At 28.7% G+C, this 16155-nt stretch overlaps 2 protein-coding genes across 2 annotated transcripts in view; one reads left to right on the top strand and one right to left on the bottom strand.

The window, feature by feature from the left end:
* Window positions 1-10775, top strand: part of LOC107171120 (sodium- and chloride-dependent GABA transporter ine-like) — a 29354-nt gene extending 18579 nt beyond the window's left edge. Inside the window, exons 3-12 of the mRNA XM_015521351.2 lie at window positions 982-1184; window positions 1778-1912; window positions 2589-2802; window positions 4134-4404; window positions 7889-8117; window positions 8532-8644; window positions 9076-9216; window positions 9345-9545; window positions 10341-10517; window positions 10596-10775. Coding sequence (XP_015376837.2) covers window positions 982-1184; window positions 1778-1912; window positions 2589-2802; window positions 4134-4404; window positions 7889-8117; window positions 8532-8644; window positions 9076-9216; window positions 9345-9545; window positions 10341-10517; window positions 10596-10769 — 1858 coding nt within the window. The 3' untranslated portion in view covers window positions 10770-10775. The remainder of the gene's footprint in view (window positions 1-981; window positions 1185-1777; window positions 1913-2588; window positions 2803-4133; window positions 4405-7888; window positions 8118-8531; window positions 8645-9075; window positions 9217-9344; window positions 9546-10340; window positions 10518-10595) is intronic.
* Window positions 10776-11821: 1046 nt separating this feature from the next.
* RtcB (RtcB RNA ligase) lies at window positions 11822-15550 on the bottom strand. Its single transcript, XM_015521350.2, has 10 exons — window positions 15372-15550; window positions 15116-15311; window positions 14811-14941; window positions 14605-14731; window positions 14433-14539; window positions 13938-14097; window positions 12802-12977; window positions 12602-12736; window positions 12351-12515; window positions 11822-12277 (listed from the first exon to the last, which is right to left on the bottom strand). The coding sequence occupies exons 1-10, from the start codon at window positions 15465-15467 to the stop codon at window positions 12050-12052; spliced, it is 1521 nt and encodes a 506-aa protein (XP_015376836.1). The 5' UTR covers window positions 15468-15550; the 3' UTR covers window positions 11822-12049.
* Window positions 15551-16155: the final 605 nt, after the last annotated feature.

Raw genomic sequence — 16155 nt, 5'->3', positions numbered from 1 at the left:
GTTAGGTACTTTATTATTACAATAAGTTGATATAAAAAAATGAGAATTGTTACTGATATTTTTTACCTTTATTCAAAAACATTTTTTTATAGCATCGTTGTATATAAAACATTAAATCCAAATTACCTAGTAAACAAGTATAATTTTATCGTTTCTAATAGATGACCGGGTCTAAGTAATTGTACATTCTAAATATAAGTACTGCTTTTGACTACATGAAATAAAAGATTAAAATAATGTTCACTTTAACTTTTACTAACCAACGTATCAATTTTATAATAACAACCAATAATTATTACTAAACATGTAATATTTCATAAGTATAATTTTGGTTAACGTAGGTATTCAAAATACCTACTATATAGGTTCTACATCTATTATTTAGTAATTTACATTCCCCGTTTAAACATAAAATACATATATTATTTTCATGACGATCAAAAATTGTAGCGAGTTCCTACCCATCGCATAATATCCTTATAGGCACCTATATATTGACTGTTTAAATTTTTCATAATTCTATTCAATTCAATCCAATTTCTGATTATAAGCAAGGAATAGTACTGGTTTTACTATGTTTTTTAATTTTAATTTTTTCTTCTCGTTCTTTTTTCTTTGATTTTTTAAAGGATATTTACTACATCCATAATAAAGAGTAGCAAGTTAAGTACACACACACAAAAAATTAAAAATTTGATGGGGGGATGTAAAAAAATATCGAATAGGTTTCATTTGTGGTTATAACAGTACACCACTGAGTACTGACTGGCTTAAAGTTTACTTAGATTAAATGTAATTGTAACTATAACATATATACCTAAGTCCTTAATTTTACAAAATTATAATATATATGATTTTTAAAATGCATTTTATCGTTGTATTTCTACTAATTCTTACTATGATATTAAGTTAACTTGAATTAATAGTTTCATGTACATTTTGAATAACTAAAATATCATTTTGTTCTAATGTGTTTTCTAGATTTATTGAGAAAGACGACGGTGATTTTACAGAATGCAGCAGTTGTTCCAGGTCACTTGCCGAGTCGTTATCGGATTTCCGGTCTAGGACAAGAACTCACTATTGGCGTAATAAACTCCAATTCATTTTAGCATGCCTGGGCTGTTCGGTGGGCCTAGGCAACATGTGGAGGTTTCCATATCACTGCCACAAAAGTGGCGGAGGTGAGCCTTTTAAGTTTCTGTGAAAATGTCAATTAATTTACGATTTACACCAGGAAGCTTAAAATTAAATTTACTGACATTTTATCGTGAAATGATTGCACTAAAGGTTTAATATAGGAAGAAGCCAATTTATCATAGACCGAGGGAGCCATTAATTCATGATGGCGGGAGCTTTACTATTGCAGTTTTTATTGTTTTAAATTTATAGCCGAATTAAATGGCGATGTCGACAATATTTATACGAAAAAAAAATAATAACAACAACAAATATACAAGCAAAACACAACAAAGAACTTTAATGATCAATTAAATTAAAAAAATATTAAGTCATTTAAACGAATTATAATGGAGACAATACATTAATTGATGGTAGAGAAAATTCAAGTGTTCCAAATCGAAAGGAAACGCTTTTATATTTTGTTGTGTGTTATAATTGTCATTTAATTTGTTGTACCCCATTACCCCATTTGGTTAATTTTAACTGCAACTTTTATAGATACATGTCATTAATTGATTAATATATATTTTTGTTAGAGATTAATGCATTTGTAATGTTATTATAATAATTATTACACATTAACAATTCATTTTAGGTATATTTTTGATACCATATTTTTTGGTGATGATATTTTGTGGAATACCATTACTATATTTAGAATTGGCTATTGGACAGTTTACTAAACGAGGACCAATTAGTGCAATATCAAAACTCTGTCCAATTCTAAAAGGTAAGTCAATATCTTGATGATTATATTATTGATGTTTGATTCTATAAGATATTTATATATATACCGCATACGTTCAATATGTTAACTATGTATAATATTTAAATGTTAGCAACTATTCTTAACAAAATTTATATTTTATAAGCACATATTTTGGCCAAGTTTTATAATATCAAGTAATATTATATTTATTTATTTATAAATAATAAATAATACGATTATATAATATATATCTACCTACTTATATAAATCCTAATATTTTAGTTGCATTTTGCATAAAAAACCTAACATAGAAAAATAAGAAAGTTAATTTTTAAATTCGCTACTCATTTATATATATATATATATTTTATGGTTGATTGATCAGTAATTTTAACTTCCAAACACCAATATAAATAAATCATAAAGGGTTTAAAGTTTCGTTTTCTCGTGAAACTATTGTCTAAAGTCTAACCAGAAAAGTGTTTGCATAAAAACATAATAAATGCCAACTCAATATTACATCCCTGGGCGGTACATTCGGTTTATTTTTTAGCCTATTAATATGATTTTACGAATTATTATTTATTAGCAACTAAACGTATGATACATCATTACAATAATATATCTTAAATACTCGTCACGTGTCAACTAACGATGACTAACATGTTTCCGATTTCCGTTTTTTTTTTTTTTGAAGGTGTTGGTTTATCCAGCGTGGTGACGTCGTTTTTCGTATCCGTCTATTACAACGTGATCATTGCATACACTCTGTATTATTTCTTCTCAGCAATCCAGGACCAGCCACCGTGGGCGCACTGCAACAACCGGTGGAACACTGACCGCTGTTGGATAGCAGGCATTAACACCACTAGGCCTTTGGACGGCCGAAGTCCTGCCGAAGAGTTTTACAAGTAATCATTCAACTTAATATGATTATAATTATAACATAAGGAACAACCGAATAGATGATTTGTATTGGATAGGATAAAAGTTATTATAATATATACATTATTATTATGTATGATCATACTATATATTATGCTATAAAATATATTTTGTAACATAATAATGGATTAAGTGTAGTATCTACTATCTAAGCTTAATAGTTAATACCTGCTTGTACAATCGAACTTCGAATATTTATAATTATGTTGCGATTGTATATTATGACATAATGGCATGTCTACAAAAAAATTCAAAAAATACTAAAAAAAAACACACGTTGCTATAACAGGTATCTATCCTCGACGACCACTAATGTAAAACATGAATATCGAAAATCTCATGATATAACAATTGTTATAGTTGTGTTTATTGCATTAAATATTAGATCGCTATAGATTATTATAATATCAAACTCGGGCTGCCACAAGAACTACGTCACTATTAGGTACAGCTTTACAGGACTTGGACACTTGGTAGGAAATCACACGATTGCTGCAGCAGATGGTTGATTATTGTTAATCACAAGTTTAAATACTGCTGTAAGGTGATTAGAGGTTATGACTTGACGTATAACTAACTCGTTCCGTTTATATATTATATAGCTTGGCCATATTGGAGTGAAAAAAACCCTATTATGTGTATGTACTAACCATTGACTCATTAATTAATCATCGGTAAATTAACAAAGACCCAACTATTGAGTATGATGAATAATAATTTCTAATATTTCGATTTGATTATTGCAAATTTGCTAGATCATGCTAAATCGTCGTGCTGTTTAGTTTCCTCCTTTCTTCACGGTGGCCATGAATATTGTTATTGCTTATAATATTGTTATTAAAGTGAATTCCATTTCAATCTCCAAACGATACTAATAATTATAAAACATGAAGCGGTATCATAGTTTAGTTTTTAGTTTTGATCATGTACCATCATAATGTACCTATTGTTGGTATACCAACTTGTAAACAAATAAACAATTATACAAATGTATACTCGTAAAACGATGAAACTACCTATTATTTATTGTATTTTTATTAATTTTGAGAGTCTCCGACATATATCTCACTTTAAAGAGGGTTACGTTTTCCGAATGACTGAGGTATATGAAACGAAGTCGTTCCAAAACCAATAATTAAGAGTGGCTTCAGGAGTATTAACCTTTCCCAAAAATGTATGATATAATATGAACTAACTACCCGTAATAGCACCATCCGAGCAGATATTCCCTAAAAATACCCGATTTTTATACTTTGGGTACTGTTTTTTCTATAATATTTTTTATCGTATCGTGCAGCGTGAAAATGCTGCAGATTGCAAAGGACCCGAACACATTGGGCAACGTTCGCTGGGAGTTGGCCGTGTGCATGTTGGTCGTGTCCACCGTTGTGTACTTCAAGCTGTGGAAAAGCACCGAATCGTCAGGCCGCGTGCTGCATCTGACCGCTACTCTGCCGTTCGCCATGCTAGCCGTACTGCTAGTCCGGTCACTGATGCTGGACGGCGCTGACATCGGTATCGAATATTTCTTGTTCAAACTCCGCTGGGAACTGCTTTTGGACTCGAAGGTTTGTGTCGAACACCCAATGCAGGGTGGCTGTTTTAAAAGAATTAATACTCATTCATTATTTCGAAAATTATTAAATACTTTACGAAAATATTTTTATTTGTATGAAACGAGTTCACTGATAACCAAAATAATGTAAAAATAATTTTGAATTCTTAGAAAAATATTCAGTTTTGGAATGTGACATTAAAATTTATTTTGTCCTATAAAAAAAGTAAAATAATTTTAAAATCATAACGATAAAAAATGTAATTATCTTTAAAAATGTTGTGTGAAATAATATCTTCAAATTGTGTAGACGAAATTCGTTTCAAAAAATGTTTTGTATATTGTATGGTTGGTGTTATTTAACGATATGATGTTCGGTATGTCTGTAGTATTATACGATCTCGATTACCACGAAAACGTATGGTATGTAGGTAGCTAAAAAAAACCCGATCACGATGTGTCGGTGTACAATCATTCAGTGAAATATTTCCATCTCGTCATAATGGCATAATATAATATATTGGTTTCCGTTGACCCTCTCCCTCCACAGCCATTCCAACCATCATAATAAGGTCTGCGTATTTATTATGTACAATGTCCTGCTTTTATTATTATTTTTTTTGACCAGTACCACTCAAGATGTTATTGTTGCAGTAAAAATCAAACAAATGCAGGATTAAATGAGCGTATTATATTACGACGATATAATATAGGTAACTACTAAACCATCGTTCTACCTATATGTACAAGTACAGCAGGCGCTTCAGTGCTTGTAGTTAATACTAAATATGTAGGTGCTCGCGTCATTCTAGCTCACGCAGTCAGACGACAAGGTCTGATCATAATAAGTTAATAAAGTAATATTTGTAAATTGTAATTCTTGTGATATAATATATACTATAAAAATATATAAATTAATTATGGCATCTCAATTACACGAGGAAAATTGTTTCCGTCCGCTAAATCCATTCGATGAACTTCATTTTACTGTCCGTCGTCGACAGTTCATTTTCCTCGTCTAAGAAATCATCGGTTCTTTCAATCGTCGAGTTTTTTAATATTACTATATTATACTATATAGTACTCTGTATAATATGCACTATTAAATTGTTCGAGTACCTACGTCAAAACGCTTCGATTATTATGATTATCATCTCAGCAGACGTCAATCGTCATTCGTCATTAATTGTATTATTCTACTCCTAAAATATTAAGCCCCAATTCAAATTATTATTTACAAATGTTATTGATCATTGTTTTCTTAGAAATTAGCTTTAGGTATAATGGTAATTAAGTAATTTACTCTTTCAAACGCGATGATGTTATAGCCTGTAGGTAAACCATTAGTAAATATTTTTCCAAGTAAAAAAAAAAAAACAAATAAAATATTAAATAACTTTTAAAACAATTGTCACAGCATACAATAATAATGACCGTGACAAAACTAATTAGAATAATTATATAGGTAAATTAAAATATGAGAAAATACGATTGCTATAATAAATAATATACACCCGCATAATTGAAAACTTTTCATTAAACATAAATATATAATATTAAAATTGTTTATAAAGCTTGTAAACTAAAAAAGTAAATATACTATATTTTATTATAATAGGTACTCTTAAGGTACTTTTAAGTGAAGTATTATGTGTTTCTGATGTGAATATGTAGATATAGATAAATATTAAAGAACGAAAAACTTTATGCAGTTAGTCGATGTTTGTTATAATCTTTCGAACATTAACTACCTACGCATGTTTGATGTTTTGATTTGAGTGTATGTATAAACACTATAAACATTGAATATTTTGCATAGAATTGTGACCTTAAAATTCAGACGTCCATGATAAGACCTGAGTAAATAATTTACAAGTTATAATTATTAATCCAAATGCGTGATAAATAACACAAATGTTGTATATTTATACCAGCGATTTAATAATACAAATTAGACTAGATAACCTGGTATAAAACATGTATAATTATATGATTATTATGCCTATCCGTTAATACTACTATATATTAATACTTTGGTAGACAAGTCATCCTTGAAATTTGAGATGTTTAGAGTTTATCATATCTAGATTAAATTAATATATTTTGTAAGTACATAGTAATATATTTTATAAGAATTTTAGATATAAAACCACTTAAAAAAATCAATTTAACAATATTACAATTTATTTTGATAGGTAACGTAACAAATTTTACTTTTCACTAATCTTAACACCTTCATTTTACAATTTTACAATTTTACAAACATTATAATTTATGCGAACCACACGACACATGCTTAGTACCTATTATATTAGTATAAAATATACGTTATATAACCATATGTCATATTGACATATATACAATATGATATTATAATTAATATGTTTATTAGGTAAAAATATATGTACCAAATTGTATTTCTTTTGATGTAATTTTATTAGGAATCCACTATATTAAGAGAAAATCAAGAATAATTCCCAATCGAATATTTTAAACTATATGAAACAATATTACGATATAATATTTCAACAGCATACATTTTTTAAATTCTCATCGATACGTGTTAAAAAATTAATTAATACGAAAAAAATTAATACATGAATTACCACACGTAAAAAAAAATCATTAACTATAGTAAGTACAACACATCTTTAGAACTTTAATGTGTTTACTGTTTAAGTAGATATATATATATTTAAATTTCCAAGGACTCGTACTTCGCAGTCAAATTGTACGTAGCATTATTTAAATATATATGACAGCTTTAAGTTAAGATTTCGTAGAATTTACATATTTTAATGTGACATTGAAACAAAATATTTACTATCTAACACACAATTTGACGATTTTTGCAAAGAACATGCGCTATTTTTAAGTAAATTTAACATAGGTATTTTAAAGAATTTATTTTACGTTTTTACAACATATAGAATTAGTTGTGATTTAAATTCAAACCATTTTTTATTGACTTCAAATTTATACTGACGTAAGGCACATAGCCCATAAACGTTATCTTCTATCGATAGTTAAAAATATTTCAAAATCGCAATATAAACGTAACTTTATATGAATTTTAATTGTATTACATAATAGTGAATACAGAGTAATTAATTAATTAACATACTATTTACTATGTAATACACTAATACCTACATAATATATATTACAGGTAAACTATTTAAGTTACTTAAATAATTTAAATACTTACCTAAATCATAGTTTTCTCATTCTCTGTAAAGTGTAAATACATATCATTAATTCGATTGGATGATCCATTCTATTATATCATATTATATGCAGTCAAAAGAGAACTTGACATTTTCATGTCTACTTACTATAACTATGTATAACAGAGTTATTCTATTTTATTATTATTTTCTTCTTTTTTTAGTCTATTCCGAAATTTACGTCAAAAAGAATATTATGTTTCTATCCAATACAGAATTTAAATTTTTTGATTTGTTCGCACTAATAATATCATATGAGTTACTACTTAGGTTTGGGTGAGCGCTGTGGGTCAAAACCTAAGCTCCATCGGTATCGCCTTCGGTCTGGTAATTTCGTTTTCTTCGTACAACCGTTACAACAACAATATTATGGTGGATACAGTGACCATATCGCTCATTAACGGAGTATCGAGTTTTGCAGTTGGACTTTTCACGTTCGCCACTTTGGGTAACATGGCCAAGGAATACGGAAAGACTGTGGAAGACGTCATACCGGATGGTAAATGACACTTTATAATATCAATAAAATTAATTTTAATTACATAGTAATAATAAAACCTTTAAGTACATATCATCCATCGCTGGTTATGTGTTATCTAAGCACATAAAAATATACTTACCTACTCAAAAAAATATTTCCACATAAAAATTCATATAACCTACCTAGATAATTAAAAACGCAAAAACTATTAAATCGAGATTATGTCGAGAAGAAAATAAAATAAATTATTAAAATAAAAATGTATTATTATATACAAATATATAATATACAATGCACATCGATATTGTTAATATTATAAGACGTATCTGTTGTCTAATTTACCAACAAACCTTGTAGTAATAAGTGACTGAAAAACCAATGATAATAGTTTACAGATTTATTTTATTACCTATTTTATATTGCATTGAGCAGGACCAGGAATCGTGTTCATTCTGTTCACCAAAGTGCTATCCAGTATGCCGTACTCCACGTACCTGTCGATGTTACTGTTCTTCATGATGTTTTGTCTGGCCCTGAACAGCGAGGTAATTCATGTCATAAATTCATAACAATGTCATGCGCTTTCATGTCCACGTCCCACGACGTGTACCTTATACAGTAATACCTACCTATATGTATATGTTTAAATATATCCTTTTAGTATGTGTAACTTCTGTTAAAATGTCTGCAAGACTGCAAACGTAATGTATTCCTGTCAACGAATTAAAATGAATTGTTATCTTCATCAATCAAACGGGTTACAAGAAAAAAAATGCCCAAATATAGTTGATTGAGGTGGGAGGGGGGTTTTGGTGAAAACGCACGCTGAAGTTGCCTCTATAACTTTTGCGTAACAAAATATCCTGCAGATTAGGTACGTTGAAACGGTGCGTAGGTACTGCAGTGAAATAATTAAATTATAGGTACAATCCAAATAAATAATCGCTGGTAATTATATTAATTTGTTTAATTTCAGTTCGCCATCGTGGAAGTCATCGTGACGTCCATACAGGATGGATTTCCACGCGCTGTCAAAAAATACCTTATCTGTCACGAACTTTTGGTCTTGGTGGTCTGCTTTGCTTCATTTCTACTCGGACTTCCACTCGTCACACAGGTCTAAAATATGTTATTTGTTTTTTGCTATTAACGCGTACTTGTTACGCACTTACACTGCAAAGTGCAAACACGACCAACCGAATTATATCGATCGTTTCGTCGATTTTCTTTACGTGCTGTTCACAGGGTGGTACATATTTGTTCCAAATAATTGACTATTATACTTCTACGTGGTCTGTGATTTACATTGCTTTTTTCGAAGTGATAGCGGTATCCTGGATGTACGGTGGTAATAAAATAGTAGCAGACATCGAAAGAATCACGGGAACAAAACCGTTGTGGTTTTTCAAATTCAGTTGGTACATTACTACTCCTCTTTCATTAATGGTAAATTATAGTATCATAATATTAACCGATATTCAAATGTGTACTAACCAAAAGTCATCACAAGCCCCCCGCACAACCCTCGCCATATAAAGTTAAAAGGATAATTACCTATCCATTAGGCCTTTTCCGATGATACACCTAAATCAAAAACAAAATGCACTTAGATAATAATATTATAAATTTATAACTTAATTTGTAATAAATATCGATAAAATAAAACCTAATTGTTTTTTTTTCCTTTGGGTTTATACGTTATAGTAGGTATGCTTGTAACAGTTGTAACCCATGCCTCCTCTTAAGAGGACGTTTCACGCGCATGTGTTGTCTCCGTCTTACAAGTGCGTAACATTGCAAAAACTGTTTTGCACGGGAAAGAACCGAGAAATATACAGTGATAACTAAGAAATGAAATTTTCACCACATAAAAAGGAGAATTTTGTCTGTGCAATATCGTTTTTATTTTTTCGATATCACTTATACAAAATAATTCTTATTGTTTTATAATACTTTCATTTTGCGTTTTTTTTAAGCATGAATAACTTTTTTGTAGTTCTGATATCGAAAAAATAAAAACGATATTGCACAGACAAAATTCTCCTTTTTATGTGATGAAAATTTCGTTTCTTAGTTATAACTGTATCTTTCTCGGTTCTTTCCCGCGCGAAACAGTTTTTGCAATGTTACGCATTTGTAAAACGGAGACAACACATGCGGGTGAAACGTCCTCTTAATGACCACAGTTAAATGGCTGACTACTAATTTGATTTATCATATGTTTTTTTCTTGTTTTATTAGTTTGTATGGGCTTTCAGTTTAACAGACTATGAACCACCAACCTATATGAATGGCACTCGGAGTTTTCCCACTTGGGTCCACATGATAGGGTGGTCCATGGTTATGATCTCATTGGCATGCATACCCATCATGTCTGTTTATACGTTCCTACATTCCGAAGGGATGACATTTTACCAAGTAAGTTGAAAAACTACAAAATTATTATTATTGTGGATGAAAAAAATGATATGACTTAATGTTATAATATTTTTTTAGAAACTGAACAGATCAATGAAGCCCAAATCAAATGAATTTGGTGAGATACCAATCGCATCAAAAGATAATTTAAAGGAAATGGCTACTTTAATAGAATGCAAAGCACCTCAAATACCGCCTGTTATTGTCTTTCCAGAAACTATTAAAAATAGTAAAATATATAATAATTTATGATAGTAATTACCAGCGAGTTTTGTTCACAATTATACCCTTAAGTTTTTTCAAAAATAGCAATTTAAATATAGATAAAATTTTAATATACTGTCGTATGTCACTGTAACACACTATAAACACACATTCCATACAACAACTATAATATAATACACTCAACAGGTAGGTACAACCACAGAATATCACAATACAACTCATTGTTCCATATATGTATTATATAACACTCAACTTTTACCTACTTTATTTTTTATATCATTAAACATAATATTTAAATATTTAATATTATGTAGTTACGAATCAATTCAATGCATATTTTAAATTATAAATGATACGAGTTTTAAAAATATTACCAGCTAATAAAATTTATTTAACTTATTTATTTACCATATTATCACAGATTAGATTTTATTTTTGTTACTTTTATAATACAATTTTGAATTTTGAAGGTAAATCATTTATTGTACACTTATTAATAACATAAATGTGCAGTTAATATTACCTGACATTTATTCATAGTCATATTATATAGATGATATTAATTATCTGCTAACTTCCTGACATAATTATATTGCTGTAAAAGACTAAGTTCTAAAAATAGGTCAAAAAAATGTATTTTTATCAGTAAGTTAGTATGTATAAAAAAAAATAACAGTTGATAACTTACAAGCCTAAACACTTCAGTCAAATAAAAAGTATGGGTTTCAATGGATACAACTAAACTTATTAACAGAAAACAGATACATTTTATAATTGTAGTCATTTTAAGTATAACTGTATTGGAAGTTATTATTGCAGGTACCTACAAGTGATTATTCCAGGGATTTTTTTTTTAATGTGTTTGATAATAGGCGGTTTTACAAGTACAGCTTACATTGCCAATGCTGCACTTGGCATTCCTAATAGCTATACTTTATAGTAACTAGAAATTGGTGGTATTTTGACAATGCATTATCATACAATTTTTTATTTTCTTATACAAATACGACTGGCGGCAGTGTCTAGATAGGGAAAGTATAGAAATTGGTACAATTGTTTTTTACAATACACATTTGAAGTACAAATTTTAATTGAATTGTATATTTAAATTAAAAAATTATGGTTTAAATTATTATTTTTTTTACTAAGCGATTTAGATAGAAAGATATGTATAGCTTAATATTTATAGATCATAATTTAATATTTGTTATTAAAATATTACAGATGTAATTTATGAACATATAATACAAAATTTACATATAATTAGATGTAATTTATAGATTATAGAGGTAAAAAAAAACTTATTTTTATCCTTTAATAACAGCAATTGGTCTTAATTTTACAGTCTTCTTACTAATTCCTGCCTCATGACAAGTATCCACAACATCAGTAACATTTTTATATGATTCTGGAGCTTCTTCCATTACCAATTTTGGTGAAGCTACTCGAATGGAAATTCCTTGTTGCTGCAATTTTTCTAATACATTATTATAGTCTAAGTTCCTACGAGATTTAGCTCTTGACAGTGCACGCCCCTGAAATAAATAACATCTCATTAGTTATATTAAAATAAATAAATAAGTAAATCAAACAAAAAAAATCCCTTACAGCTCCATGGCACGTAGATCCGAATGTTTCATTCATACCCTGTTCAGTCCCAGTCAATACATATGAACAGGTACCCATAGTTCCACCAATTAATACTGGTTGACCGGTTAGTTGGTAGTCAACTGGAATAAGTGGATGATAAGGCGGAAATGCTCTTGTAGATCCCTGAAACAATAATTAAAACAATTTTGAATAAATATCATGTTAAAAAACAGTAACTAATTATTTATATAAACCAATGATCTAAATACTTTTCTGTGCACTAATAGGTGTTTTGGTTTTCCATCAATATAATGTTGTTCCATTTTTGCAATATTATGAGATACATCATATATGACATGCATATCTAAATCATCTGGTGTTAATTTAAATTGTTTTGCAAAAGCCTTTAAAAAAATAAATACTAATTAGTTTATAAACAAATTTACAATATTATTGTCACAATACATACTTGCCGTGCTAAAAATGTCATTGAACTTCGATTCACCCACGCAAAATTTGCAGCAGCTGACATGGCTTTTAAATAGTTTTGACCTTCATTAGAGTTGATACGGGCACACGCTAATTGTCTGTCGTTAACTTCAATTTGGTCCCGTTTCATAGCCTTTTCCATTTCCAGTAAAGCATCTTAAGTAAAAATAAGTTATAATATATAATATCTATCAGTAATCATTTATGGGTATATTTTTAAAAATATCAGTATTACTTTTTAGTTTATAAATTGTAAATATATTATTTTTTAATTCAAAACTGTTCTAAGAGTTTGGATATTGATACACTGAAGATCAGTCAATATAAATTTAAAATATCTTTTATTTGAACTATGCATCAAAATTTAAAATATGGGCTTCAACATTTTTGTATAATGTATTACAAATTATGAGCTGTAACTTCCTAATATTAGCATAACTGCACGATCTTAAATAATGTGAAATGAGACATTTAGGGCCATTCTTACAATGTCTGGTTAAAGTAAATGGGCACTTAACCAGTGGAATTCTACCAGTGAAAATCTCAATAACCGTCAGTTAGCTGTTAATGGACACTTAACCCAAACATTGTAAGAATGGCCCTTATAAAAATAAAAATTTATAGAAAACAGTCAACTAAAATTTTGTTTATGTTTTTTTTTTGTTTGAAGACACTAAATTATTACTTAGAAAAGAAATAAAAACTTAAATAAAATTATGTAAATATGTAGAAATGTAAATAAATACATATTTTTAGGCGTTAAAAACTAATTAAATTGTAAAAATAAACACAACATAATAATTTTTAAAACACGTCATAGAACTCATAATGTGCTCACATTGCATATCAAATAATCCACTAGAAAAAATATGGAAAAGCATTTAAATCTAGACTATTAATATGAAAATTTAATAAAAAATGACTTGCGAAATATTAAGATTTATTAGAGACAAAAGCTCTTTTCAAAAGCTAGTTATATATATTATAATATATCATCTAAACATACTAAGGAAAAAAGTCTATTATAAAATTCATATCATATTTTTTATAATTTTAATATACTATTTAAACATAGCTTAAAATTCAATTTTACCCCCATCCTATATTATAATATACCTGTAGCCACTTGATGTCCAAAACCACGACTTCCAGAATGTATCATTACGCATACTTGACCAACATTTTCTATTCCCATTTTCTTTGCTGCCCATTTATCATAAACTTCATCAACTACTTGTATTTCTGCATAGTGATTACCTGCTCCTAATGTTCCTAACTATAAAAAAGCATATAAATATTAAAAATAATAATTATGTTTAACACTTAAACCAGTTATCTCAAACATGAGGTAAAAATAAATTATACAATTTTAATTTTATCACAACATGTTTCAGAAAGGTAACATTATGTTACTTTCCTGTCTTACCTTCTAACAAACTGTAATAATATAAGTATTGTATAGAATTGTAAGTAATGAATATAATATTATTTTTTTGATAAACTTTTATGCGCAGTCCACATAGTAATCTATTCAATATATTCAGCAAAGTTAATACTTTGAGTTTGAAATACCTGACTTAAACTATGCAATATTTTAAATTAATAATTTACTTGAGGTAAACCTCGTTTTCTTGCTCTCATGCTAACTTTAGACGAATCTGCATTCAACATTCTACCATTTTCTTCACAATGTTCTTTGTCTTCAGCCCATGCATAACCTGATAAAAATATAATTTTTTTTAAATAATTTAAAAAAATTTAATTTATAAAACCTGATATTAACCTTCTCTTAGAGACCAATCCATTCCCATTTCAAGTGCTTCTTCTAAGTCATTTGCATTCATTGGTATGATTCCTTTTGATCCTACCCCAACCGGAATATGATCAAACATGCTTTGAGCTAATTGTTCCTAAATAGCATTGGATTAATATAAATTGGTAAATTATATGATAATGTCTCGATAAATTAAATTATTATTAAAGTATTACTTTGATGGGCTGGACATCTTTTTCAAATAAATTTGTCCGGAGTAATCGTACACCACAATTAATGTCAAATCCAACACCACCAGGCGAAACAATCGACTGAGGATCATCCATATCAAATGCAGCCATATTTCCTAAAAAAAAAATTATAAAGAACAATTAATGCTAAGGGAAAACTAATACTATACATAAACAGTTATTACAATTTGTATGACGTATACTATAACGTAAAAAGCCCAGTAAGAACCATTTGGAAATTCAACTACTGACTTAGGTATTTAATAAAACAGATACTACTTTAAAGCTACCTATAGCAAATCCATAACCAGAGTGTACATCTGGAAGTCCAATAGATTTATGAACAATGCCAGGTAATGCAGCCACATTAGCAATTTGCTTAACACCAGGTAAAAATCCACCGATCATTCCTGGTCGACATGCATTTTGTAATTCTTCCAACATAAGTTTTTCTAAAAATTTATTAACATAGAACACTCCTTCAACCTATATAAAAGAAATTCTAATTAAAACCAAAAACATATTAAGCAAAATCCTTACACCTACTCTCATATTTGGTTGAAATCCTTTCTTTATTTCCCATTTAAATGGAGATTTCTTTTCTAGATATTCTAGTTCTTCATTATATGGTCTTACAACCATTTTGTTACAATTATAGTTACGTTAATTTCACTATGACTATAATGAAAGTATAGTACTAAATCAAAATATTATATTATGAGAAGTATCTATTATCTAATATCTAAAATCAAATATTATACTAATTCAATGTTATCATAATAATCAGAGAATAAATAAAAACTACATGGTACATACCACCATACCATGGATATGGATACTAGGTATCAGAGATTATATAGTCTGTGATACTATCATGGTTGCCCAACGAAGACGAATCAGAATATGACAGCGCTCTGGATGTTCTTATCAAGAATTAAAAGAAATTCATCTAGCGCCTCTATAATGTATATTTAATGTATAACATCAATGTTTAAAAATCCCTTGAATTTTAATATTCCATGTAATAATTATCATATTTTAAAATAAATTAATGAATTATTAATTAATTATTATGTAATTATTATCATTAGTGTGCCTAGTGTGGTGACATGGTATAAGAGTTTAGCTTTGAGCTATAATAATGGTTGTAGAGGGCGCTTGTATGTGATTTTTCGTCAGATTTCATAATAACATTAAGATTTTACATACCACGACCTTAGAATATTAAAGACTTTGTTAAAGATTTCTCTACATCGTGTCAATTATAGCTTCAAGAGAACTTTTTAGTTGAGTTTATCGCTGCTATTTTATTAGGCGCCTCGAAAAGAAC

The sequence above is a fragment of the Diuraphis noxia genome, unplaced genomic scaffold, assembly GCF_037042655.1.
Source record: "Diuraphis noxia isolate RWA-SAM2 unplaced genomic scaffold, SU_Dnox_SAM2 contig0004, whole genome shotgun sequence".
In the NCBI taxonomy this organism is placed as follows: domain Eukaryota; kingdom Metazoa; phylum Arthropoda; class Insecta; order Hemiptera; family Aphididae; genus Diuraphis; species Diuraphis noxia.
This window is presented reverse-complemented; position numbering and strand designations above follow the sequence as displayed.

Bases quoted from the DNA above. Each gene is read 5' to 3' on its own strand.
- RtcB (XM_015521350.2), bottom strand. From the start codon at position 15,467: ATGGTTGTAAGACCATATAATGAAGAACTAGAATATCTAGAAAAGAAA. The intron at 14,942-15,115 runs GTAGCTTTAAAG...TTTTTTTTTTAG, and splicing joins TGGTTATGGATTTGCTATAG to GAAATATGGCTGCATTTGAT. The intron at 12,978-13,937 runs GTATATTATAAT...TTTTTACTTAAG, and splicing joins TGGACATCAAGTGGCTACAG to ATGCTTTACTGGAAATGGAA.